This window comes from Centruroides sculpturatus, unplaced genomic scaffold (assembly GCF_000671375.1).
Source record: "Centruroides sculpturatus isolate CEXI.00-Female unplaced genomic scaffold, Cexi_2.0 scaffold32, whole genome shotgun sequence".
Classification (NCBI taxonomy): Eukaryota; Metazoa; Arthropoda; class Arachnida; order Scorpiones; family Buthidae; genus Centruroides; species Centruroides sculpturatus.
In genome coordinates, this window is record NW_019384445.1 from 625,725 (window position 1) to 651,183 (window position 25,459).

The following is a 25,459-nucleotide window of genomic DNA, read 5'->3' on the forward strand; positions in this document are numbered from 1 at the left end:
GTATTTCCTTTACGTACCACCAAGATGCAACTAGTACAAAACAAGGGATGGTGATGGCCATCTGAATGTAGAACCAGTCTCTCAACCACCAAGCGATGCCTGGAAGCAGAATGTAGCCCAGCGCCCAACCGAAATTATATCCGAGTCCATAGGCTGAACGAAATTCGGGACCCACCGTTTCCATCACTGTAAAACACACTTCCATTATCTTTTGATCTAGATCATTCAAATCATGAAACATAAAATAAATATTTGAGATTAACATACAAATCACAAAACTTGTAGCACCGGCTCCGGAAACTCCGAGAGATATAAAGAAACGAAGTATAGTAAAAACAATAAAATGATTAGCAAAAAGACAAGCTACATTTGAAACTAATAAAATTCCAAGAGCAGTGAAAAAAATTGGTCGTCTTCCAAATCTAAAAAATAAAAGTAGACATTCAGAGAATTTTAAATTTAAACTTACTCCATCCAATAATAAACATAGTATCTAATCCACAGATAATGCACTATGTTTATTTTATAATACTGTCGAACATTCAAAAATTCAAATCTCATTTCTTCTTTAAAAAAATATCCATAATAAGTTTTAAAAGTCCTTTAATAAAGAGATGATTTCTAGTAAATTAAACCTCCTCTTACTAACAAAACTCCTATTAATCATCATTTATTCAATGTTATTTTAACAATTTAAACAGTCGATAGTATTTTATCATAACAACAAAATAAAAATATATGTTATTTTTGTGTTTGAATGGTGAAGTTAGAAAAATTTATTGTCATTTCAATGAGTAACCATGTGTTTCTTAAAAATTATGGATTTAAAATAACTCTCAAGATCTAGTTTTGTTATTTCTGGTATAGACATTTTTCAATTTGTCACTACTTTTATTGTTTCTCAAATAAGTGTATACTTTCCACATTCGTGCTCGATAAATACACGTGCATGTCTGTTTTCTGATTTTTTTTTTCCAATTAATAATTTTTTAACTCAAATTCACAGCAGCAAGATTAAAATTTAACAATTTTATTTTATCAGACCATACAGAAACCACAAAAGACCACAATTGTTTCCCATCCAGTTTATATCTAGAAACCTGTGAATAAGAATTCAAAATAATAGATTTTTCTTAAATTTTCAGAATTTGAAAGTATATTTTATAATTCAATCCAAATACAGTTGAATTTTGCTTTAGAAACTCATCTAAACAACAGTTTATTCTACTATTTTAATTATATTTTGTGTATTTACCAATCTGCTTAAAAGTTACTCTATTCAAAAATTATATTTATGTATTATATATGTGCTGGAAACTTAAATCACTTAGTTAAGTATAATTATAAATTTGCTTAATTAAAATTAAATGAATTCTCTTTAAAAGTTTTATAAGTAATTTTGGCAGTTTTCTCTTAAACTACATCAAAATTGTGATAAGTTTTGGGGATATGAAATCAGATCAAAAGCAAATGAAAATTGCATAACTGACAAAGTATAAAAATTTTATTATAATGTTTAAACAAACTTATTCAATTTATTTCATTTGAGTTTATATCTATTCCCCTAAAAAGAAATTTTCATTTTAATCATCAGTCAATATAATGCATATAAAAAAAATTTCTCAGGTCAGTTATCTAATTCTGATTTCTTAATAATAATTTTACCAATACAAATTTGCAAGGTGTTAAGATAAACAATTAACTAGCATTATTTTTTTGCTGTTGATTTATATTTTAATACTTTAGTAAGATATATTTAAAAAGTTTTAATAAAAATTCTGCTCTAAAACAATTAAAAAAAATTAGTTTTATTTTTATTTCCATAAAGGAAATCATTGTTAAATAATATTTACAATTTATCAAATAACAATATCATAATAAACTTATTGGATATAAGATATGTTGGTTAATATTAACAAAATATTTTGATGAGTAATCATTAAAAATTAGCTGAAAAATGGGTTGTCATTATGATATTTTATACTTGGTTAAATAATGCTGTATCATGTTAACTATTATAAAGCTCTATATGATTATATACATATATAAATCAGTTTATTTGCTATTTGTGTAGTTATGTAGATAAGAACACACTGATAATATTCAATATGGAGATTTTATGTAAACTTATCACTTGTCCTTTCGGGTAATTCGTAATTCACAAGATAATATAATGGCAACCTGAACAGTTCTGTAAATAAGTAATCTGATTATTTGATTTACAATTTTCTTGATTTGTTTTATTCTCCTGACTTAAACATTTATTTTGTTAGGAATTTTGTTTTATATGCAGTTACATAAAAAAAAATTTGACTTGCTAAACTTCAGACTCATCAAATTTAATTCTTATCCATTACAAACAGAAAATTTTTACAAAAATAAAGTGTGTGTATTTAACTTATAATTACAACTTTTATTATAATGCATATGGAGCAAAATTCTGTTTTGGAAAAATACAATGATGATTATTGGGATAAAGTAAGTTTATTCTCTAAGTTTTATGCAAAGAAGAAATAGAATAATAAAACAAATTTACATTTTTAATTTTAATTATTATTTAATTTAATATTGAAAATATTGTAAATGAAATCAGTGTTTGTGGTAAAAAAATTGCTTACCTGTCAGATAACTGGCCAAACACCAGCATAGAAGTCATATAACCAGCCATGTATACAGACTGACTAACAGATATTAACCATTCATTTTCACATACTAAATCCCACTGAAATAATATAATTTTTGCTTTTATTAATTTTGACTTTTACTTTAATAATACTAATGGCATGGACAATAACTTACTTCTTCGATAATTGTCGAACGGTAGAAGCTGTGGTCATATTCCATTTCTGTGCACGGTATCTTACTCTTGTTATCCGGTCCCATAAATTCACACTGGTGTTCTCCGGGCGATGTCCGGTTGGTCTCTTCGGTGCCATTAGGATGATCCGCGCACCAGTAGTTGATATTAGGAGCGAAGAAGGCCACCACCAGATTGTTCCAGGCAGAAAAAATACTAATTACTGAGCTGATGAGGAATGTTATCTTCTGCCACTTTCCATTTTTACCAAAAACATTGGTAATATCATTTGAGCTGTCTTCCTTCTTTGGATCATCAGTCATTTTGGGAGGAGATTCTTAATCTTATCTATTAAAATAAAATATAATCATTTATAATTAAATCATAAATCTATAATTTTTATTNTTAATGGCTGTATTTTAAAATCTTTCCAATGTTACCCATTATACACCATGGTTTTAGAAGACAGAACCATAGGTATCTTATAAGTGTGACAATTTTTAAGTATGATAGTTTTATGTCAGTGAATATGACCTACACGCCAAGAATTTTGTCATGTTACTAATTGTGTTTTTTAATAATTTGTAGTATTGCACTTAAGAGGGACTTAACATTTATATAAGTCAGAAATGCATATGTGGAAACAATAAAAAGAAGTGTCTAACCTGAAAGCTGTAATGATAGTCTACCATACTTAATGTCGGATTAAAGAGACATACATACATACATAGATCATAATAACAGCTACCAAAAGTGATATTTAAAAGTTTATTATTCATAAGAAATACAGTGGCAACATAACAGAATACTCTCAAACTTGCAGTTCTTATTGTTTATTTTTATTATTTAAAAATTCCCATAATTCCATACATTCCATATGTTTAATCAGAAAATAATTTCTTTAAATCAAAATAATAATTTTTTTTAAACATACTTTTCTAAACTCTTATTGCTCTCTCAGTGATATTTCTTTAATAATAAAGAAATTTTTACTGTCTGTCAGCATTAAATGCTTCTGAAATGTATTTTACACTTGTTCAAAAAGGTTGATGCGTTGTAAATTTAAAAAATGGTTAATACATCATAGTTCTTAATTGTTCTATTAAAATGTTGTAACATATTTATATTCTATTGTTCATTTCATGAAGAAGACAATTTTGAATTTGTCGAAAATGTTTGTGCTTGTCATTCTCAGTTATATATTAAAATCTCATTTAATGCTGACTGACAGTATAAATTTCTTTATTATTGTAAGATATTGGCATACCATAGAAGTAAACTCTTGTGTGTGTTATTTCTTTATAATCAACTAGCAGACCCGCCATGCGTTGTTGTGGCTCAAAATGTATCTATTATAAATGTATAACACTTCCCCCGTGGGGAGGAAATTTTTCAAAAAATTTCTTCTTAGTGTACATTCTCTTGATGTACCCTATTAAAATGCAATCAAAAACGCAAAAACCCACATCTAAAATAGTATAATAGAAGCCAAGTTCTTCACGGTAAGCCTTAACCATCTCCCTTCAGTGGGGGGATTTCGACATGTACTGTATATTATATAAAAACACATGCGTATTCGAATTCAGCATTGTGTCAAAATTTCAAATGAATCAGTAGGAACAAACGAACATTACATTTTTATTTATATAGATATATAGAAGATGATCTGCTTTAGTTTGTTTTCACAGAAAAGCACAATGCCTCACAGAAAAGCAAACTTAGGGCATCATACTCGTAGTGCCATCTGTTGGGCATAAAAGCCTTAACCTAGATTATATCTTTTAATTTATATGAATGTTTAACGGAATAATATACAGCCTATGTCCACCCTGAAGTTCCATTCTAAATATTGGTGAAAGAATTTTTGAAATCGGATGAGTAGTTTCGGAGATTACCCGCTACATCCAAACTTACTTACAAACATTACCTCTTTATAATATTAGTATAGATTTCATATTCATTATATTTTTCAGTTAATGAATATTGTAATTATTCAATTTTTAATGAATAATTTAATTTACGCACATTTATTTTCATAACATATTCATTTGCTAGCATTTTATGAACATATAGAATTACTAACAGATAAGGAATAAATTCATAACATTTAAACATTTTATGAAGGGAATGAATAAATTCATACTCCAATAAATTACATTCTGCTTAATATTTGCTACAAGATTGAATTGATCTTTAAAAACTATATTTGTGTAACATTACTGTTCTCAAACTGAAGTTGGAGGATTCTCCATTTGAAAAATAATAGTAACTTAGATGATGATAATTTGAATGGTTAGAACATTTATCATAAACAAAAACTGAACACAGTTTTTAGCAACACGTAATTTTCATTGATAAAAACGTATAAAATTTAACATACAATTTATATCAAGATAGTAAACTTTTTCAAGCTAAGCTCATTTAAGTCATAGGCTGAAGAAGTGACAAAGAGTATATCTTGACAACATGCATACAAAAGTTTTGTTCATTATTGATGAGATACAATTATTTATCTAAATTGGCAATGATCCATTCAGATTCTCATCATACAACACTTTCAATAAAATAAAATGTTGATGAACCCTATATAAAAACTAGTTTAGTGTTGTGGTTTTTGATTAAAAAGCTTTGAGTTTAGGAACTCTGAGATTTTTTTTTTATTCATCTTATTCTATTGCTGTTGAGAACAGAATAGATTCTGTCAATTCACATACAAAAGAATGCTATTTGGTAACTGTGGCATTTTTATTAGGAATGATGCAGGCAAATAAGTTATCTATTATGTTAGGCTTGGATTTGGCTCTTAGACTACAGCATTATATGAACCAGGATGATCCAGCCAGCAATGTGCCAAGATCTAATAAATAAATAATGTTCATTATATTGATTTTGATATCACCATGATAGTTGACATTGTAATTAAAAAGATATTGCTAATTTATTCATGTTGTATTTTTTGAATTGTTTTGTTATGAAATATTTTGTTCGTTTCATTTATTTGAAGCAGTTGAACAAAAACAGTTTTCATCAATATTCAAAGTGTATTTAAAAGGCAAATCAAAGTTGTAACATGCATGTTTCAATGAATCTAAAGGAATTTTGGGCAAATTTTGTAACTGCTTTTGTGCTTTTATAATTATTAACAATTTTAATTTGATTGATTATGTTAACTATTACCATATTCACTTTTCACAAAGAATTCCAGAATATGACATAACAAACGAAATACTTTATTTATTTAATTTTTTTAATAAAATTCTGTAACAGTTTTATAAATTTTATCTTTACANACATTGTTTTTTTTTTAATTTTTTTCCTCCTGTACGAGCACTCTGCAGTTACCTTTATCGTCAGGTGAGAAAATTTGCCAAAAAGCTATTTATGAAAGCAGCTAAAGAGGAACCAGACGACACGCTTTCCTTTTCTTGTTATTGTATAAAAATATACTCTATTCATACATACATTTAGACATTTGAGAAATACCAAAAGCTTAAAGCTTAAAATCTATCATAAAGTATATGTATAAATTATCAAGTTTTATTAACCTTTACAGGATTAAAACCTTTTTAATTTAGAAAATAAATTAGCTTTTTTTCTTTTTTAGTTCGGATTCCTATAAAATGACTCTCACATTCTTGTATATTTTAGACTTAAATAAGCATAATTTTTCATTAAATTTAAACATAAAGGAGTGAAAATTTCTAATTTCTGCCTAATCCAATTTTATTTTACACAAATGTAAACACCAAATATTGTTTAAAAGTTGTGGATTCTTCTCGAAAGTATCCAGAGATATAGTAAAAATTATGTAGTAAATATTTATTAAGAAAGAAATCATTTTCTTATCAGTTGTTTTGACTTTATCTTTCATTCGGTACCACTATTAGTTACAGGAAGTTGAACCAAAAAGAATTTATAACAAGAAGCAATGCATCTAGGGAAAGAAAAGGGAAAAAATGAGAAGGAAATTGAATTGTAACGACGAAAGAGAAGTTATAAAAGTGATTTTTTATTCAAAAACATGTTATTGGAATTTATGAATAGAAAGCATTAGCTGAATGATTTAATATTTTACAATAGCAAAGATTAATTTTTTTTTTAGCTCCGAAATTTTATCGAACTTTCACTCGAAAATATAGAAAAAAAAAGCAATTTTTCGGGGGTTAAAAAGTATCGAATTTTTAATTATTGAATATTGTGATTTAGTGATAATGGTAGGAGCCTATTTTTGCAAAAATAATGAGAATATCTTTTTTTATTGTTATTTTATTGGTAGAGAGGGAGCGGTAACCTTTTAAGGAGAAGAGCCAACTTTTTGGCATTCCTGGAAAAATGAATCAACTTTTAGAATGGCATATGTACAAATGAAACTAATTTCAGGTATTTTTATAGTAACTTCTTCTCTACGCTCGGAGTACATTTTTATTTATTTATTTTTAAAATCTTAATTCTTCATTCACTCTCTTCTGATCAAACAAGCAATATTAACTAACCTATATTAAGCTATCGGAAAAATTATTTTCGAGACAATATGAACTTTAAATTTAATTTATTTTCTATTAATTAGCGTTTTATTTGATTAAATAAAAATTTCCATATGTAATTAATCGGCTTCCTTAATTATTTCAAATATAAATAGCATTTCGGTATCCGAGGATGATATTTAATTATTGATTTTCTTGGCCGTTCTGTTACGAAACGTGGGAATTTCATATTACGAGAAAAGGGAAAAAAATTGTAAATTCATCGATCTCCATGGCAAATTGTATGACACGCAGAACCTTTATCGTGCACGCAATTTGTAATTATTTAAAAGTATATATAGAATATAAATTATTATACGTTCCATTGTCGTAACAAGTGTAAAACGAGACACTGCGTAAATATTACGAGAAAAATATTAACGGCAGCGAAATGTTACGTAAAAGATCGTGTACAATTTCATTATAAAAGGAATTTATTTATCGTCAATTTTTTAAATTTATTTTACTTCCTTAAACAGTGTTTTTGGACTAGAAACCCGGACATGTATAATTTTTTTTTTTAATTAAAATAAGCAAATTTTGGCACGAACTCTAAACGATATCTATGTAGGTCGGGAATGGTGAAGTATTATTTCTTAATTATTATTTAGGCTAAGGATATGTTTGTCTCCGTGTTTAGGTATTATAAAGCTATATAATACAAATATAGCGCGTCGGATTTTGCATTTCTTAATTAAGGATCTTCGGTTATGCACGCCATCTCCAGCAGATGGCGGTAAAAATTTTATGTTTTTTTCTATGGAAAAATCCCCATAAACGGAAGTGGATAGAATCGAACGATTTTTTGCATTGAAATTCTACTTAATTCAGTTTAGAATTTGTTTCTATTTCCGTTTTTGAGGGTTTTTGGAAAAAGATTTTCCCATTTAAAAAAAAAACATTACATTTTTTCCGCCATCTGCTGGTAATTGCGTGCATAAGAAAAAAGGTTACAATCGGCCATAAACCAAATAATAATTGTAATCATTAGTGATTTCTTTGTAAAGTAAAACAATCCGTAGAAAATAATAGAACAGTCAAATTTCTAGACTTGTAACTGTCATCATTTGATAACAACTGTCATTTGAAATATAGCAGATAAAAGAAATGTATTCGGTATTGTTCCAAGATAATTGAGACAAAACTAAAGTGTAAACGTATTCCTATTCGAGTATTTTTCCATAAAAAAAAAATATTATTTTTAGAACTTTTGCCTTGATTATTAATTCGCTGTTGTTTTCTGTATTACATCTTCATATTTCGTGAATATCACTTCAAGTTTTCGGCTCATCATCTAATTCTTATATCGTCAGTGTATTTACTGCTGATATTGTTAAATGCTAACTATTATTATTTTCTACAGAATTTATTATATATTCATTATTATTATACATACAACTATATTACAAGGTAGAGAATGTCGACTACAGTATCATCTCCAATAGCTGGTGAATGCTCTGGCCGTTTTAATTTATTTTTCAAAATAACGTATAAAAGAAAATAATCCATCAAATATGCTTATTATATACATTAATTAATTCACTAGTGTATTCGATTCATCGTTTCGAACAATTGTGACAGAAATTAAGATTTGTCGTACAGAGCTAAAAATTCTATATTTGAAGTTCTTCAGTGAGGCAATATAAAAATAAATACGAATTTTAGAATTAGGCGAAAAGCTAGAAAACAATGTTTTTAACTTGCATATAAATCAGTCACTCTAATTGTAACCTGTCGGCTTTGACAAAGTAACTGGCTGTCGAGTGTTCGTCATTCGTGTACTTGGTGGTTCTAGAGTGTGACAACAGAATGCTTGAACACTCCATAATGAAAGCGTCATCCACAACAAGGACCACTTTTTGAGAACATTTTATAAATGTTAATCTTACTTTAGAGCCTCTTAAGACTTTAAATGTTTGTCTTTTATTTTATTTTTATTATTTTTTCTGTCTAGTAATTATATGGCTGTGCAATATGGTTTTTGCTTTTAAAGATTGACTTTTTTTTTTTTTTTTAATTTTTAAAAGAAAGAAGTTGGGTTTTTAATTACAAACGGTTTAAAATACATATATGTTAAATATTTTCCATACACATTCCTTCATTATACATAAATTTATAATATCATCAACTTTCCATGCCCATTCGTATTCTATACAAATATTTTTACTGTAATTAAAATCCACCCAGAAAACATCAACAATGTAAGGGATGACGACAAGTCTCATTTCAAATATATCAGTTACTTTAATAAAAAGTAAATTTTCTGTCTCCTCGTCGTCATCCCTTTTATTGTCGGCTTTTGGGGTTGATATAATTGCTTTTTGTGTTGTTTGATTATTAAATAGATTTCTGCTGTCGCTTATTACCTAAGACATTTTATACTGTATAAATAATATTTCTCGTTCGAAGATCGGACGATAGACGTTATTAATACCTTACAAAAATAAAAATAAACTGTTTAAATTTTTAATATAAACTCGTCAGTAATCGTCAAAAACAATTATTTTAAATTGACTCGAATATAATTTTTGAAATCGTACTAACGTAGAAGCGCCTCTAGTGACATGTATACAAGGACGAAAAATAGCAGCGAACTTGTGACGAATGAAAATTACTTTAGCAATTTGAAAGCTTGAATTCGTGCAAATACGAATATAATTAATCTATTCATTTATTATCGTATTTCCCCAAAAATAAACCCCAGTTAAAATAGTTAGCCACGTGGTCGTATTTAATACGTTCGTTGCAACCCACGACAAATTATAAAATAATAATAATAATATATAATTAAATATAAATAAGTATTATTACTGACATTAACATTTAAAATAAACGATAATTAAGTATTTGTAAATACCCGAGCGAACGCCTTTGGATGAGACATTGTTCCATAAGACAGTCTTATAACAAAAATTAACAACTTAATCTTAGAACAAAAATTAATATAAGACCTGGTCTTATTTTCGGGGAAACATGGTATTAATTAATGTATTTCCATCTACTACAAGTCATAACTTTGGAAAAAAAAAAAGAAAATTAACATTTAAATAACTGACAAATAAACTAAGCAATCTATTATAGTAAATACTTGACGATTGTTCTTCGTGCGTTTTTTTCCGTTTCTCTTTATGATTTTCGGTTCGTTTTCCGTTTTTGTCCTGCGATTGATACTGCGAATTTTTATCAGATTTGTGTTCGAATATCGAAAATAATAAATGAACTATAAAATGAAAATAAATGATAATTTTTTAAAAGATTATTAAAATTTTTCTATAGTTCTTATAGTTCGTTTCTATAGTTCTTATAGGGCGAAGTTCGTTCAAATACATTGTTTATTCTATAAGATGACCCGAGGTAACCAGAGACTTTTCAAAAAGATCTCCTTGTTCTCTTTCGATCATCGATAAAGATGCGTATCTAGGAATCTTATCTACAGATTTCGAATTTATCGTGCCCATTATCGCACTAAAAACTCAATCTACATCATTATACCTATAAATACTTCATAATTTTCGTTTATGATAAACTGTCCTGCACACCTCCGTTTATTTTTACATATCACACAATTCTAAAAATCTTTTACAAAAACCGGATTAAGGATGTGTTCTTTTTAGTCGGTGTTTTTGACGATGTAAACAATAATCTGATATGCAATCAGATACCGTATTATATGACCATGATAACAAATATAAAAAACAGAACTGTTTACGGTTCTAAAATAAGAATAAAGATTAAAAGGTTCGACTTAAAGGAAACAACGACTTGAAAAAATTGATAAAATTATCATTTCCAAATCTAAATCAATTTCAAATCAAAACTAAAGCCACGACACCCGAATTTAAATAAGTTTGATTTCTATAGGCTATATAGTACTAGAAAGTAACGGATTAACCGCTAAGCGCGGAAAAATTACATAGGAAAAAGATGTCTCTAAAAATTTAGTGAATGTTTAAAAAGTTTTAAAACTTGTTATTATTTAAGGATTTTATTGTCTTTTTAATATAAAAAACACTTTTACACAAAGGGCCTCATAACAGAATTGCGACTGGACCTGAAAGGAGCATACTGGTACTAGGCAGAAAGATATCTTTGATGTTTGTATAATGCTTACCCTATTTCATTAAAAATAAATTATGAGCAAAGATGCCGAAGAGAAAATGTGATTAATCACTTCTCCCATCGCTTCGTAAACAGAATGATGATCGAAAGTCACCGTAGGGAATCGCAGTTCGATAATCTGGTCGCATTGGTAACGATATAGCCACCAGAAGATCGCCGAAGTGCGACCTTCTAAAGTGGTCTTAGGCAAGATTTTCTAAAGTGTATGTGGCGAGGTTTATTCTTGCATTCCACAGACTGCACCATTTTTAAAAAACGCATTGTTTTAAGCCATTTGTAGAAATATAAACTACATTTAAAAAACAAGCAAGATCAGAACGATCTACAACAGAATTTTAAAAATAGTTTCGTAAAAGACTTCGAAAATCGACAATTCTTTTCATTATACGAACCTACCGAATAACTTTAGACTTAATAATTATCACTGAATGTATGGCACAACTCGTACACAAAAGCTATCGAGCGTTTGTATGCAGCCCGAGGTAGACAGGGCCTTTTTAGCCTTTTGTTTTTTGAAAAAAAAATGACACGAGGAGAATTTTTTTTAATAAAAAGCAGTCTTAAAGATTTTATTTTCTGTTAGTAAAAATAATATTAATTTTATAGGAGTTGCAATCACTACGGGAAAAATCCCCAACTCGTTTCCCTCTCTCCACGGCTTTGCGTACACTACTTATATATAAAGATGTGTACGCATACAAACAACATAAATTTAAAAACAATCCTATAGGAATATTTAAAGAATTTTCTCTTATACCCGCCGTATTCACAACCAAGAACCAAGAGTTAGAAGTTAAACACTAAAATTAAGATAAGAAATTCAAGGGGATGTTCAAAGCTTCCTGTTTGGACCCACTTTGGCCTCCAACTCAATCTAATTGTAATTCTGAGAATACGAAATTTAGAAATCTCAGAACTAAAATAAAATTCCAAATTCGTCTTATATTTTCGAAGACACTTCCTCAATATATTTTGAAGTACAGCAAGTTCTCAAAGTCCTCATTTCGTCATCGAATTTTTGTAAACAGTAAAATTGATTCTATGACGTAGGAAATAAATGCTGGAGGTTGCAAACATTATCCAATTAGATTATTATTAACCGAATTATATCGTGTTTATATCAAATTAGCTTATGGTAGAATTGGTTTCGTTATTCGTCATATTCGCTCAACACCGCAGTCCAAGAACCATTGAGAACCTGCTATATGTAGTCACTGAAAAATCAGATTAGTAATGAAAATTCATAAAATTTCAGTTGACAAAAATTAATATGATTTAACATATAGCCACACAGAACTGGAATTTACTATAATTAGTGAATTCAAAAAAATCTGAATCCAATAAAGCCAAAATATAATTCGTGATATGTCCACCTCGACTTGTATTTCTGGTTTTATTCGATTCTAGGATTTAAAAAATCCTAAGAGATTTTTGATACAGATAACAAAACTCGTCTAAAAACTTTATATCATCTTAACTACACAATTTAAATTATACAAATTACCATAATTATAAACCATATTGATAATTACTTACTTAACACTTGTTAAGACTTAGGATGCAGAAATTCGTAAAATGTAAATTGTAGTCACCAGCTAACTTCCTTACTAAGAACTAAGATGAATTTCCGTCTTTGGTATCGATCGTTATCGCTTCTAGCCAAAGAAAACTTAAACAGAGAATCGTTCGACACACTTTTATTATTTATATTTGGTCGATTAGGCCTTCAACACTCGTCGAAGAACGTTTCTAAAGAGGCAAGGTCCGATCCCGACAATCGATGTAAACGTTTATATGGTTATACAATATGGCGATAAATAACGTTTTAAATACTTATATGTGAGAAAGTTTATTAATTTATATTATTTAAATCAGTTTTCTGAGAAATAACATAATGAAGATTCTTGTCGACCTTGGTTTAAGTTAAAGTTATCACCTATTGATACGGAGTTAGTTATATTTTTATTAATATTAATGGCTGTAATACTTTTTCTTAATTACATCAATTCGGGGTATTTTTANTTACATTGATTTATCATAAATTGTGTTTAAAAAGAAAATTTTTCAATATGGTAGACAAGTTTTTACTTCAAAATTTTACTTCTGATACAGAATATATTTTTATTTCATCTCTATTTTTTACGTTAATCATATGTGATTTGAGTGGCAATTACTAAAATGAGTAAATTAGTAAAAACAAACCTGACATTTGCATTAATAATAATAATTAAAGATTGGAATAGAAAATTGTTTGGTGGTAAATTTTGAACTAAATCTATTTAATCTATTTAAGATTCTCACAGTGGGGAAAGTTTTTTGATATCTTCGTCATAATACTATCTGTGATTTTAGTTTTGAATATTCAATCCTCGTTGTAAAGTTATTGTTACTGCATCATTTGCACTTGCAATCTAAGCACATAATCACTTCTAGAAAAGTATTTTCTTTCTTCAAGTCTCAAGGTCCACATAAATCTAATATAAATTTATCTTTGGTGGAGACTAATCTTACTCATGACTGCCTGGCATAATGGGTTACCAGTTTTTCACTTTGGATACTGATATTTACTATGTATTATTAAAAAAAAATTCATTGAATTTTCTAACTCTTCATAAAGGACCAAATAGAGAAGACTATTTTTTCAATGGATTTTTTTAAGCCTAAAATTTTTGGCTTTTTTTTTTTTAGTAACTTACATCACATGAGGAACTCTTATTGATATGGACTTTATTATTGGATGCGGTATGCATTTCAGGTCTTAATCACCCCCTCTTCAGTCCTTATTTTCTATAGAAATCTTATCAAAATAAATAATAGTTATAAATTACATCACACATATGTGTTTACAGATATTTACAAAAAAAAATTTTCTACTTACATTAGCTGATTATAGAATACAAATTGAAATTAAAAATTGGGCAACTAACTGGATATAATATAAAAAATTTGCTTAAATTGCTGTATAAAATAAAATTGAAGTAGTTAAAATCATTATAAAATTATACAAATTTCACTGTGTGAAAATCAACATTGACAAAATTACATCACAGTGTATTATAACTGAATAGGGGTGAGGGAGGTTTGGATGGGATTTCCAGTGGACACTACCTGTCATGAAGTGGTTGCCAGATCTTACTAATAGTTAGACCAGGGGTTCTCAACCCTTTTTTTACCTATGGACCCCTTTTCCTCTTAATTTTTTTTGTGGACCCCCCATAGATTGCACCAAAAAAACCTTATATTTTTTTCGTACATTGTTTCAAATTGGAAAAATATTTTAATATCGAAGATCTGAATTTCAGAAAAAGTAACTACTGTATTTATGAACTAGTACTTTTAATACCTCTTACCTTGTCAAGATTGAGTTTTGCACAGAACTGAAGGTTAGGCCAGGAACACACATGCGTAAAATTCGGCGTAAAATCTAGCATAAAACAGAAAACGTAAAAATTTTTCTGAAATTTTGGCTGAAACAAAACTGAAAATAGAGTAGAGCATGTCTCTACTTTTTACGCCGAAAAATTTTTACGCCAAAATTCCTCCAATAAAGAGAAGTCTTTCCTGTGACGTCGAAGTAGACACGTGGTTTTTATTCTAACAATGGCGGCAATGAGGGTTAACCCTACAATTGTGATGGTCTCGAAAAAACGAAAAATAAATGAAATAGAGGAGTTTATTGAATCCGTTCGACCAAATCAGTGTCATGTATAAAGACACTGTATTTAAACAACGTTTATGGATGGCTACAGGTGTTAAATTTCAAATAACAGGTAAGTCTAGTAGAATCGATATATAGGCCTAGTATTTATATCACACGTTCTTTATTNATACAAACAAAAACTTGAATATAACAAAATAAATTGACGAGATGGAATTTTTTGGTATTTTTTTTTTTTTGTTTGTTTTTACCAAGTTGAAATCTATAAGAAAATATATAAAAATCCTATGCAGTTTTTTACTTGCAGACCAGTGTTATTGTCTAAACAAATAATAACAATGAAGAAAATTGATCTTCAGATGATTAACACAATACATAACGACAACGGCATAAATGATGTAATAATTTAAATACGATTTTATGTGTGGAAAGCAAGTTAGTTTGTTTTCTGTAACTACAGAAAGGATTTCATGCGGATACTCAAGAAATTTCCTTTTAAATTCACAATAATAATAAGAATAACTTAGTTATTCATAATAATATTGGCCGTATATTTAACGTAAATTAATGGACGTAATTAATTGAACGTAAATTCTTCGTACATCATCTGAGCTGATTTCGGTATCAACGTGGACGATGTTCTCTGTTCTCTTTCAATTCTGTCATTATTTATTTGAAAACTACCATACAATTAGCAATCATACTTTTGAACTTCCAATCCTATACAATATAATATCAATTAATGCATAATAATTAGAAGCAAAGATAAAACGTCGACCAAATAGAATGATTTTCTTGGTATTCTCTGCGACGGTAAAAAATTAAAATTTAAAAATACAGTATATAAGTTATTGATATTCACATATCCCTACGACTGCTTTTAGACATTCATTTTTAATTAATATTGTCTGAAAAATAATATAATTTATTTATATTAGACTTTTATAACTCTCGAAGTTGTAAAATTATTAGCCTGTTATGGAATTAGTGGAACGTCTCATTCCATTGCAATTGTTTTAGAATATTATTTTCATGCAAATAAAAATAATTTAGAATAATTGTTTTTAATAAAAGTAAATTTAAATATGTAGAAAACAGATCTATAATCGAAAGTATGATATTTTTTTGTTTATAAATAATAGTGTGTTAACATTTATCCAGGCGCAAAAGACGTCTTCCCAGCATTGCACGAATATATGTCTACGGTGCATTAATTTCACTGCGCTGTTTAATTAAACCAAAGTAATTTGTTCAAAAAAGAGACATACGTAAATTGTGCAGTAGTTCCAAACAATATGTGAATTTCCAAAGATGCAAATTAAAAATGCGACCTTTACGACATTCGATGTCAATGTCCTTGCAAACGAGCCACTATCATACACTTCGCTAATTGGTAGAGCACTGAGAGAATGTCTTATACTCACGAACATTACTGTGAAATGTTTATTCTTTATAGGTAAACGAGATGAAATGCACGAGAAGTAGAGTCAGTAATACCTGATACCATGAGTGTATTCCAGCTATGCTTGATGCAAACCGTTAGGGATCACGATCCAGATCGCACTTGATTTCACTATATCGAAGTTTTGGCGTACTTCCATGCCCGAGGTTTGATTGTATATACATATACAATCAAACCTCGGGTTTCGAACTTAATTCGTTCATAAAAGTTGTTCGAAAACCGAAACAAATTTTTCCATAAGAAACATTATAAAATGGGTTAATCTCTTCCCGACCTCCAAAACAAAATAATTTTTTTACCTTTTTAGCAGTATTTCATGCATAAAAATGCTTATAAAGGCAATGTAATATTAGGGGAGATCGGGGCAAGATCGGCATGTTAAGCTTTACTTAAATTTTGTGTAATAAATACTGCAGTAAACTGAAAAAAAAGCTTTGCATATTGTCTATTGGAATGTTACCTTACTATACAACTGGTTAAAATCAGTTTGGAAATAAAAATAATTAAAATAATTACAACTTTACAAGAAGAGAGAAATTGACGAAGTTGCCCCGAGTATAGGGGCAAGATCGGCAACNTTAATCTATATTAAAATTTGATTTTTTTATTAGATTAAATAGCTGTATAATAGAAAAAGAATTTAAAATCGTGAAATTCTTATGTTTAATTCCTTTTTTCGAAGGTTTCTAATGGCAAAATTTCAGTGCGAGTTGCCAAAAAAGTACATTGACGTTCAAACAGGTTTAGTGAATAGGCGCGTAACGAGAAAAATAAATAAATAAAATGGGAGTTGGTCACTTACCTGTGAGCTTGATAAAGACTACGAGGATGCGAAACGTGCCGGATAATTCCGGACGGACGAGACGTCGGAGGTTGCGATCATCAAACAAACTCTTTCAATCCCTATCTCTCGATGACGTCACGGTTAAAAATGATGATGCCCCCTGGCCAATAACACTCCTTTCCCATCGACGTCATCGGCTGTCAGTGACGTAACCAGACTTCTTAGTAACCTAACCTGAGTTAAAACAAAAGTAACGATTTTAGTCGAACGTATTCCGTAAAAAAGTCGCCTCCTTCTTGCCGACATCGATGTTGAAGATGGCGATTTTTAATCGATTTCTTCATCACCGCCGTTAGAAAAATCGATTGTCGAAATGAATGAACGGCGTCGTTGCTTGGACCGGAAATTGTCTATCGTAAATTTTTAAAACATAACTGAATATTCCGTTTTCTGCTCGAGACTTGTATTGGTTTAAAAATTCGCCTTCACACGCGTCGATTGGATCGCCAATGACGCGGTCATGTGATCGTAATTTTAAACAGTCATAGACATCAGTCCGATGAACGCCATCTATGAGCGAAAAAGCGAAAAATAATCGATAAATTCTTCGGAATATTCTCCTTAAATATCACATATAATTAAATAATCAATTAATAATTTTTGATTTCTCAAAATTAAAAAATGCTCCATTTTATTAATGCTTTAGTTACAGACCGAAATTTATTAATTTTTACGTACATTTCCATCCTACGTAACCGTGTTAAAATGGTTTTACAATGACCGAATCCACTAAAAGTAGATTTTTAAGTGGCATCTGTTTTATTTTAAAATACTAAAAACAATATGAAACTAAATCCCTTCAAAAATATATTTTTTTAAATAATAAAATGACACCTTCACAAATAACAAATTCTATGTCAATGCCCAGTATAAAAAAGTTAACTAAGACATTGATAAGAACCATCTTGTGTAATACAAAAAATTTCCAATTTTTTTAAATAAAAAAAGTGGAAAATCTTTAAAACACCCACGAATACGCCTTTCTAAGTTTCTTTAAAATTTTCTAGCAGTATATAATTCTAGATTTCTACGAATATTTTCGAGAATTAACGCGATTTTTATCGTCTTATTATAGATTCGTTTCCCAACAGGTAGATCGCGATACCCGTGACTCTATTCCCACGAATTTCATAATAATTTCAAAAATTAAAATAAAATGAAAAATTTACTAATCAAAATAGGAAAAAAAATCTATATTTTAACGTAAATTTTCGTCATATTAAGCAGTTATTAATATAATTTTCCATAGTTTTGCCTTATTAAATTAATGATTTATAGTTAAGTAAACATAAATTTAGTTTTTTGTAGAGGTATTTTTTTAAAATCTGTTTCTAATCAGTGTTTAAACTTAGAGTAAATCATTTCAAATAAATTGACACGTTGTTTATAATAATTATTAAAGTATATTCACTGTACTGACCTTTAATTACTCAAATTATTTTTTTTTCATTGAATTAATCGAGATAAATTTCTCTTCCTATAAATAATCGTTCAAATCTCTAAACTATTTCGCAATTTAAAATTATAATACTTAATTTGAATCCTAAATAATAACATTATCGCTCCAAACCGTTTATAAAATAACACCTCAGTTAACTTACTTTTGGGTTACTCTATATGTATTTATTTGCCTTAAAAAAATGTTAATGAATTTTCTACAGTTTATTTGCCTTATTTTGAAAAACTGAACACTTCTCAGAGTCAAAAATATTAGTGTCTTAAATATAAAAGTAGCTTAATTAAATATTTTTTGTGTCTTACACATCACAAAGCGTGACTACGTAACTAATAAATAATCTTTTATTAAAAATCTTAAAATATAATGTTTGTATGATTTCTGAAAATATTGTTCTGTGATGCGTAAGAATTATAAAACTGAAATCTATTTAAATAATTCTCATATCTTTGCCGACAGAATCTTTCTTTTTTCTTGAGTTTCCTCTTCAACAATAGTAGGAAAACAGACTCGAAAGATCTATAACAATAAAATTATAATATATATGACTTTTTAAACGTTTCATCCTCTCTGTAAAACTATTTTTTTTGTGTGTGTAGGCCTATACATATTTATAGCAATGAAACTGTATATATATATTTTTTTTCTTAAATGTTGCTATATTAAATTTTTGACCTTGAAATGCATTGTTAAATCTAGTTTTATATTCTGACAAAGGCTTCTGCTTTAGAAATAAGTCATCAGAATTTTCCAAGTGTTGTTTCACGATATTGTTATAAGTTACATGAATTTGTTCCAAGAATAATTAAATTACCAAACCTGAAAAAACTGCATAGGGAATTAACCCGTTGTTCGTGGTATGAAGAAAGAGAAGAGCAATTTTTTTTTTCTGTGTTACCAATGTGGTTGCTTTTAATGACGTACGTTGATTCTAGATTAATGAAAATACATTTAATTGCTATCAAATCGAAAGTGGATTTTGTAACTAACATCTTGTCATCGGTTCATTGATAAGAATATTTATTATTTTGTAATGTTTTTATTTGAAAATATTTTGCGTAAGTGGGAAATTGACCTTAGTGTTTACTCGAGAAGTCAATTGATACTATTTGTTTTCACGCGGGGTTTCAACATACAGCAAGTTACATGAAAGGTTTCAAGTTTTGCCTATCACAGACGAGCCTACAACGAAATCAACTAGCAGGAGAAAAAAGATGGATAACGATCGCTTTATCTAAAGGAACTATCAAAAATGTCGTAACTGACTGCATTGCATTCGAACCAAAATTCCTCACGGCTATCGAAAAGTATTGAAATAATAAATTTTCTAACTCATCCTTTACTCCTCAATCAAAGATTTCTTCAAAAAAAAAACTTATATAGTAGTTTCGTAATATGGATTATTGAAGTTCTAACACACTACGAAACTGAAACTGCGAACCCATGACTTCCATTTTAAAAAATTAGTTACTTGTAAATTATTTCCTCGATCATACAGAATAAGTTTTCATGAATTTTGTAAATATTTAACAAAAATTGATTTAGTAATTGTTTTTCATAAGTTTCACTTTTCAAATCTGTAGGTTTACTGTGGTTTTGAAATTTGATGCTCTCCACATAAATGATACTTCGCACCTTGTTATTGTATTGAACATTCTGATTTTGTTTTTTGTTTTTTATTAGATATTTAATACCATTTCTATAAATCACACATTAAATATTAAATGAAGTTTAAATTTTTTAAACGTATTAAATATTTATTTAAATTATTCATTAATTTGCTTTTTTTTCTTTTTGAAATAATTCATAATTGGATAAACAACTTATATTTTAATGCTGAGACGGGAAAACTTAATGCCATAATAAACAAAAATTATTTGATACATGAAGAAAACGCGGAAAACTACACGTTGGAAAGGCGCGTACCCACGACCAACTAGTGTTCAGTAAGCCACTCGCTACTGGTGTATCCCTAAACAATCAACCGGTGAATGTTTCTTTGCATGATATGATTTCCCAAGGACAAGGAATTTAGGGAAGCCATAATCTCAGTGGGCCCCCAACATATTTCGATTCCTTGGTGGATTCTTCTCCTTTACGGCCGAAGCGGTTAAGGAGTCAGCATACCACTTTGGAGGACTCTGAAATTGAATCTACGAAATCGAAAAATCCCAGGAATTTTTCTTATGTAGTCTGTCACGGATATATCGGACACCATATCTCACTACCGGACGCATTATTGTGGTTCTAACCGAATCGAATTATTGCCCATAGGATGGCGAGACTAAAAACAAGATGGACCCTTTGCCAATGAATTAAAATTCGTCAGGGAATCTATAATTTTTATGGGTGCTTTTGACTATATACTATACGATGTAATAACATTCGCAAATCGGCTGATTGGATGTAAGTTATCAATATTTATATGAAAAAACTCGATCTTTTATCTATTATGAAAGATTGTTTCGTGAGAGAAATTAAATTAAGTTCATTGAAAACTACTCAAATCTCGAATGTGATCTATATTGGTTTAATAAACATTAAATTTACGCAATAACCATTTTCGTCTCTAAGTCATAACAAAATATTTTTTATTGTAGATTTATATTAACCAACTTTCAAATTAACATTACTCATGCAGACATCACTATGAATTTCTAATTGTCAGTAATACTAATTCTCAAGATTTTTTTCTTTGTCGAAGGGTCTGTTTTGAAAAAAGTAAAATTTTATAATACAATTTTTTACGTTGTTGTTGCTATAGGTGTTCTAAAACGTACTGTACAGTACATTCTTCGCCAACATCTATCGGAATCTAATGATTCAAATTTAAGCATTTGGGTTTCGATATTGCATCCATCAATCATTACCAAATGATTAATTTTGCTTTTTAGAAAGGAAAAAAACGTTTATTTAAACTATTTCAATAATTCGTACGTTATATAAAAATTTAACTCGAATGAATGCGTGGTGAGCATTACGTAAGTCGGAACATTATACACTTAGTTGATTTTCCGGTTGATGACGTCGAGAGGAAATAGGTCACTGTAAATTCTTCAATGATCTAGTTATTTAAAACTTAAATAGTTCATATGAAAAGTTAGTTTACGTACCGTCGATAGCTCAGCTGGTAGAGCGGTGGACTGTAGAGGTATTTAACTACTGATATCCATAGGTCGGTGGTTCAAATCCGCCTCGACGGAGTTTTTTTTTTTTTTTTACTTTTAAAGAACTTTTACTTTTTAATGATATTCTCTACGTTTAATTTTAAACATACGATTGGAATTTGGAAAAAAATGTATTTCTTAACAATAAACAAACAAATGTTGATGCAATAATTGTTTATCATATTCATTGAATATCTGATGTTTTGATTTATAATTTTTACGGATATGATATAAAATTGTCTAATAATATAAAAGTATATTAAAAATTAAATTTCCAGTTCAGTTATAACTAATTTATATATAGTCTATATTTTTATTATTCTCCACTACATAATAATGTCTGCTAGTTTACTACAGTAGTTTACTCTGTATTAAATAGTTTCGACTGTATTTTAAAGAAAATAAGTAACTTTGTTTCATAGATATACAATATCGATTCTATACATTAAAATATTTTTGATTTCTCAAATTTAAGTTTAAGTGTTATTTACAAATTCGAAAAAGAATCTAACTTGATATTTAATTATCAGATTGAAAAGAGTATAAAGATATGATGCTGACTTAATTACACAGGTCTGCAAAAAAAATTTTTCCAGCTGCATGGGACATTTTTGCTGAATTATATGTTTTAAAGATCGGATAATATTCTAAAAATGATTTCCGTAACATCCCATCACGTATAGGTTTTTTGCAAAATAAAAACAAATATTTTATATATTTATTACAATGAACTAAATATATTATATATTCTTATGACACCTTTTCTTCTTCTCTTTGATACTTCTCCGAACTCGTTTCTGATTTCCTTCTCTGGTTTCTCGATTGAGCATCCAACAGTAGTCGCTAACATATTGACGTCCCATTTTCCTTGGTAACGAACGTCTCTCGATATCACGGACATCCTGGTGAAATCTTTCACCCTGTTCTTCACTGTAGGCTCCCGAGTTTTCGGGAAAATAGTCAATACGGGAGTGTAAGAAATGAACTTTTAAGCTCATCTTTCATCCTTGAAGCTTCATACGCTGCCAACATGCATTATACAATGGTTTAGTAGTCAGGGTCCTTAGTATTCCGCAATAATTTATGCACTACATTCTTAAAAGAGTCCCATGCTTCTTTTTCCATTTCTCCCATTGTTTCCAAAAATAGGGGATCAGATAAAGGGGATGTTGACTTTTCACTGTGTATTCACCACAAACATAATAGAAGCTGTCGGGTAATAATAGCTCCCGTAGAGGAAATTACAAACCTCTGCGAGCCATATTCCAGAAATAAAAATACAAGCACAGTAGTGTTTGAATGTTAGATATAAACTGTGTGTGGCATTAGATGACCAGCGAGATACTGAACTTATTTAGCTTATCGAAACATGCTCAACCTCACCAGTAATATTACTCACTATCAACTTTTAACCTGTTTCTACACGATCATGCGACCTTCCTCCTAACGCTAAAACTATTTAACCCATCTCCCCCTACCACTACTCTCTTTAACCATTAACATTTTTATTTATTTATTGCCAAGTCCAGCTATAATTGATAGAATTAATGTGAGAAGTCTTCGTTTTAAGGCCATTTTTGAAATAATAAAAATTTTAAGTTAACTAGGAATTTTACGCTAAATACAAACAAAAACTTGAATATAACAAAATAAATTGACGAGATGGAATTTTTTGGTATTTTTTTTTTTTTGTTTGTTTTTACCAAGTTGAAATCTATAAGAAAATATATAAAAATCCTATGCAGTTTTTTACTTGCAGACCAGTGTTATTGTCTAAACAAATAATAACAATGAAGAAAATTGATCTTCAGATGATTAACACAATACATAACGACAACGGCATAAATGATGTAATAATTTAAATACGATTTTATGTGTGGAAAGCAAGTTAGTTTGTTTTCTGTAACTACAGAAAGGATTTCATGCGGATACTCAAGAAATTTCCTTTTAAATTCACAATAATAATAAGAATAACTTAGTTATTCATAATAATATTGGCCGTATATTTAACGTAAATTAATGGACGTAATTAATTGAACGTAAATTCTTCGTACATCATCTGAGCTGATTTCGGTATCAACGTGGACGATGTTCTCTGTTCTCTTTCAATTCTGTCATTATTTATTTGAAAACTACCATACAATTAGCAATCATACTTTTGAACTTCCAATCCTATACAATATAATATCAATTAATGCATAATAATTAGAAGCAAAGATAAAACGTCGACCAAATAGAATGATTTTCTTGGTATTCTCTGCGACGGTAAAAAATTAAAATTTAAAAATACAGTATATAAGTTATTGATATTCACATATCCCTACGACTGCTTTTAGACATTCATTTTTAATTAATATTGTCTGAAAAATAATATAATTTATTTATATTAGACTTTTATAACTCTCGAAGTTGTAAAATTATTAGCCTGTTATGGAATTAGTGGAACGTCTCATTCCATTGCAATTGTTTTAGAATATTATTTTCATGCAAATAAAAATAATTTAGAATAATTGTTTTTAATAAAAGTAAATTTAAATATTTAGAAAACAGATCTATAATCGAAAGTATGATATTTTTTTGTTTATAAATAATAGTGTGTTAACATTTATCCAGGCGCAAAAGACGTCTTCCCAGCATTGCACGAATATATGTCTACGGTGCATTAATTTCACTGCGCTGTTTAATTAAACCAAAGTAATTTGTTCAAAAAAGAGACATACGTAAATTGTGCAGTAGTTCCAAACAATATGTGAATTTCCAAAGATGCAAATTAAAAATGCGACCTTTACGACATTCGATGTCAATGTCCTTGCAAACGAGCCACTATCATACACTTCGCTAATTGGTAGAGCACTGAGAGAATGTCTTATACTCACGAACATTACTGTGAAATGTTTATTCTTTATAGGTAAACGAGATGAAATGCACGAGAAGTAGAGTCAGTAATACCTGATACCATGAGTGTATTCCAGCTATGCTTGATGCAAACCGTTAGGGATCACGATCCAGATCGCACTTGATTTCACTATATCGAAGTTTTGGCGTACTTCCATGCCCGAGGTTTGATTGTATATACATATACAATCAAACCTCGGGTTTCGAACTTAATTCGTTCATAAAAGTTGTTCGAAAACCGAAACAAATTTTTCCATAAGAAACATTATAAAATGGGTTAATCTCTTCCCGACCTCCAAAACAAAATAATTTTTTTACCTTTTTAGCAGTATTTCATGCATAAAAATGCTTATAAAGGCAATGTAATATTAGGGGAGATCGGGGCAAGATCGGCATGTTAAGCTTTACTTAAATTTTGTGTAATAAATACTGCAGTAAACTGAAAAAAAAGCTTTGCATATTGTCTATTGGAATGTTACCTTACTATAGAACTGGTTAAAATCAGTTTGGAAATAAAAATAATTAAAATAATTACAAC

The 25,459-nt window shown here is 28.9% G+C and overlaps 2 protein-coding genes and 1 non-coding gene across 4 annotated transcripts in view; 1 reads left to right on the forward strand and 2 right to left on the reverse strand.

The window, feature by feature from the left end:
• LOC111620352 (organic cation transporter protein-like) overlaps window positions 1-19,737 on the reverse strand; it is a 28,900-nt gene extending 9,163 nt beyond the window's left edge. Inside the window, exons 1-6 of one of the 2 annotated variants that reach the window (XM_023362269.1) lie at window positions 19,679-19,737; window positions 17,362-17,913; window positions 2,800-3,145; window positions 2,619-2,722; window positions 268-422; window positions 18-186 (exon numbers count right to left, since the gene is read on the reverse strand). In XM_023362269.1, coding sequence (XP_023218037.1) covers window positions 18-186; window positions 268-422; window positions 2,619-2,722; window positions 2,800-3,120 — 749 coding nt within the window. In that variant the 5' untranslated portion in view covers window positions 3,121-3,145; window positions 17,362-17,913; window positions 19,679-19,737. Of the gene's footprint in view, window positions 1-17; window positions 187-267; window positions 423-2,618; window positions 2,723-2,799; window positions 3,146-12,975; window positions 13,381-17,361; window positions 17,914-19,678 lie in introns of those variants that run through there. The other variant, XM_023362270.1, reaches the window with a different exon arrangement.
• Window positions 19,301-25,459, reverse strand: part of LOC111620330 — a 10,785-nt gene continuing 4,626 nt past the window's right edge. Inside the window, exon 4 of the mRNA XM_023362247.1 lies at window positions 19,301-19,378. Coding sequence (XP_023218015.1) covers window positions 19,301-19,378 — 78 coding nt within the window. The remainder of the gene's footprint in view (window positions 19,379-25,459) is intronic.
• Window positions 21,972-22,062, forward strand: Trnay-gua. The gene is given in 2 exon segments: window positions 21,972-22,008; window positions 22,027-22,062. It is a non-coding gene; the product is annotated as a tRNA-Tyr (tRNA).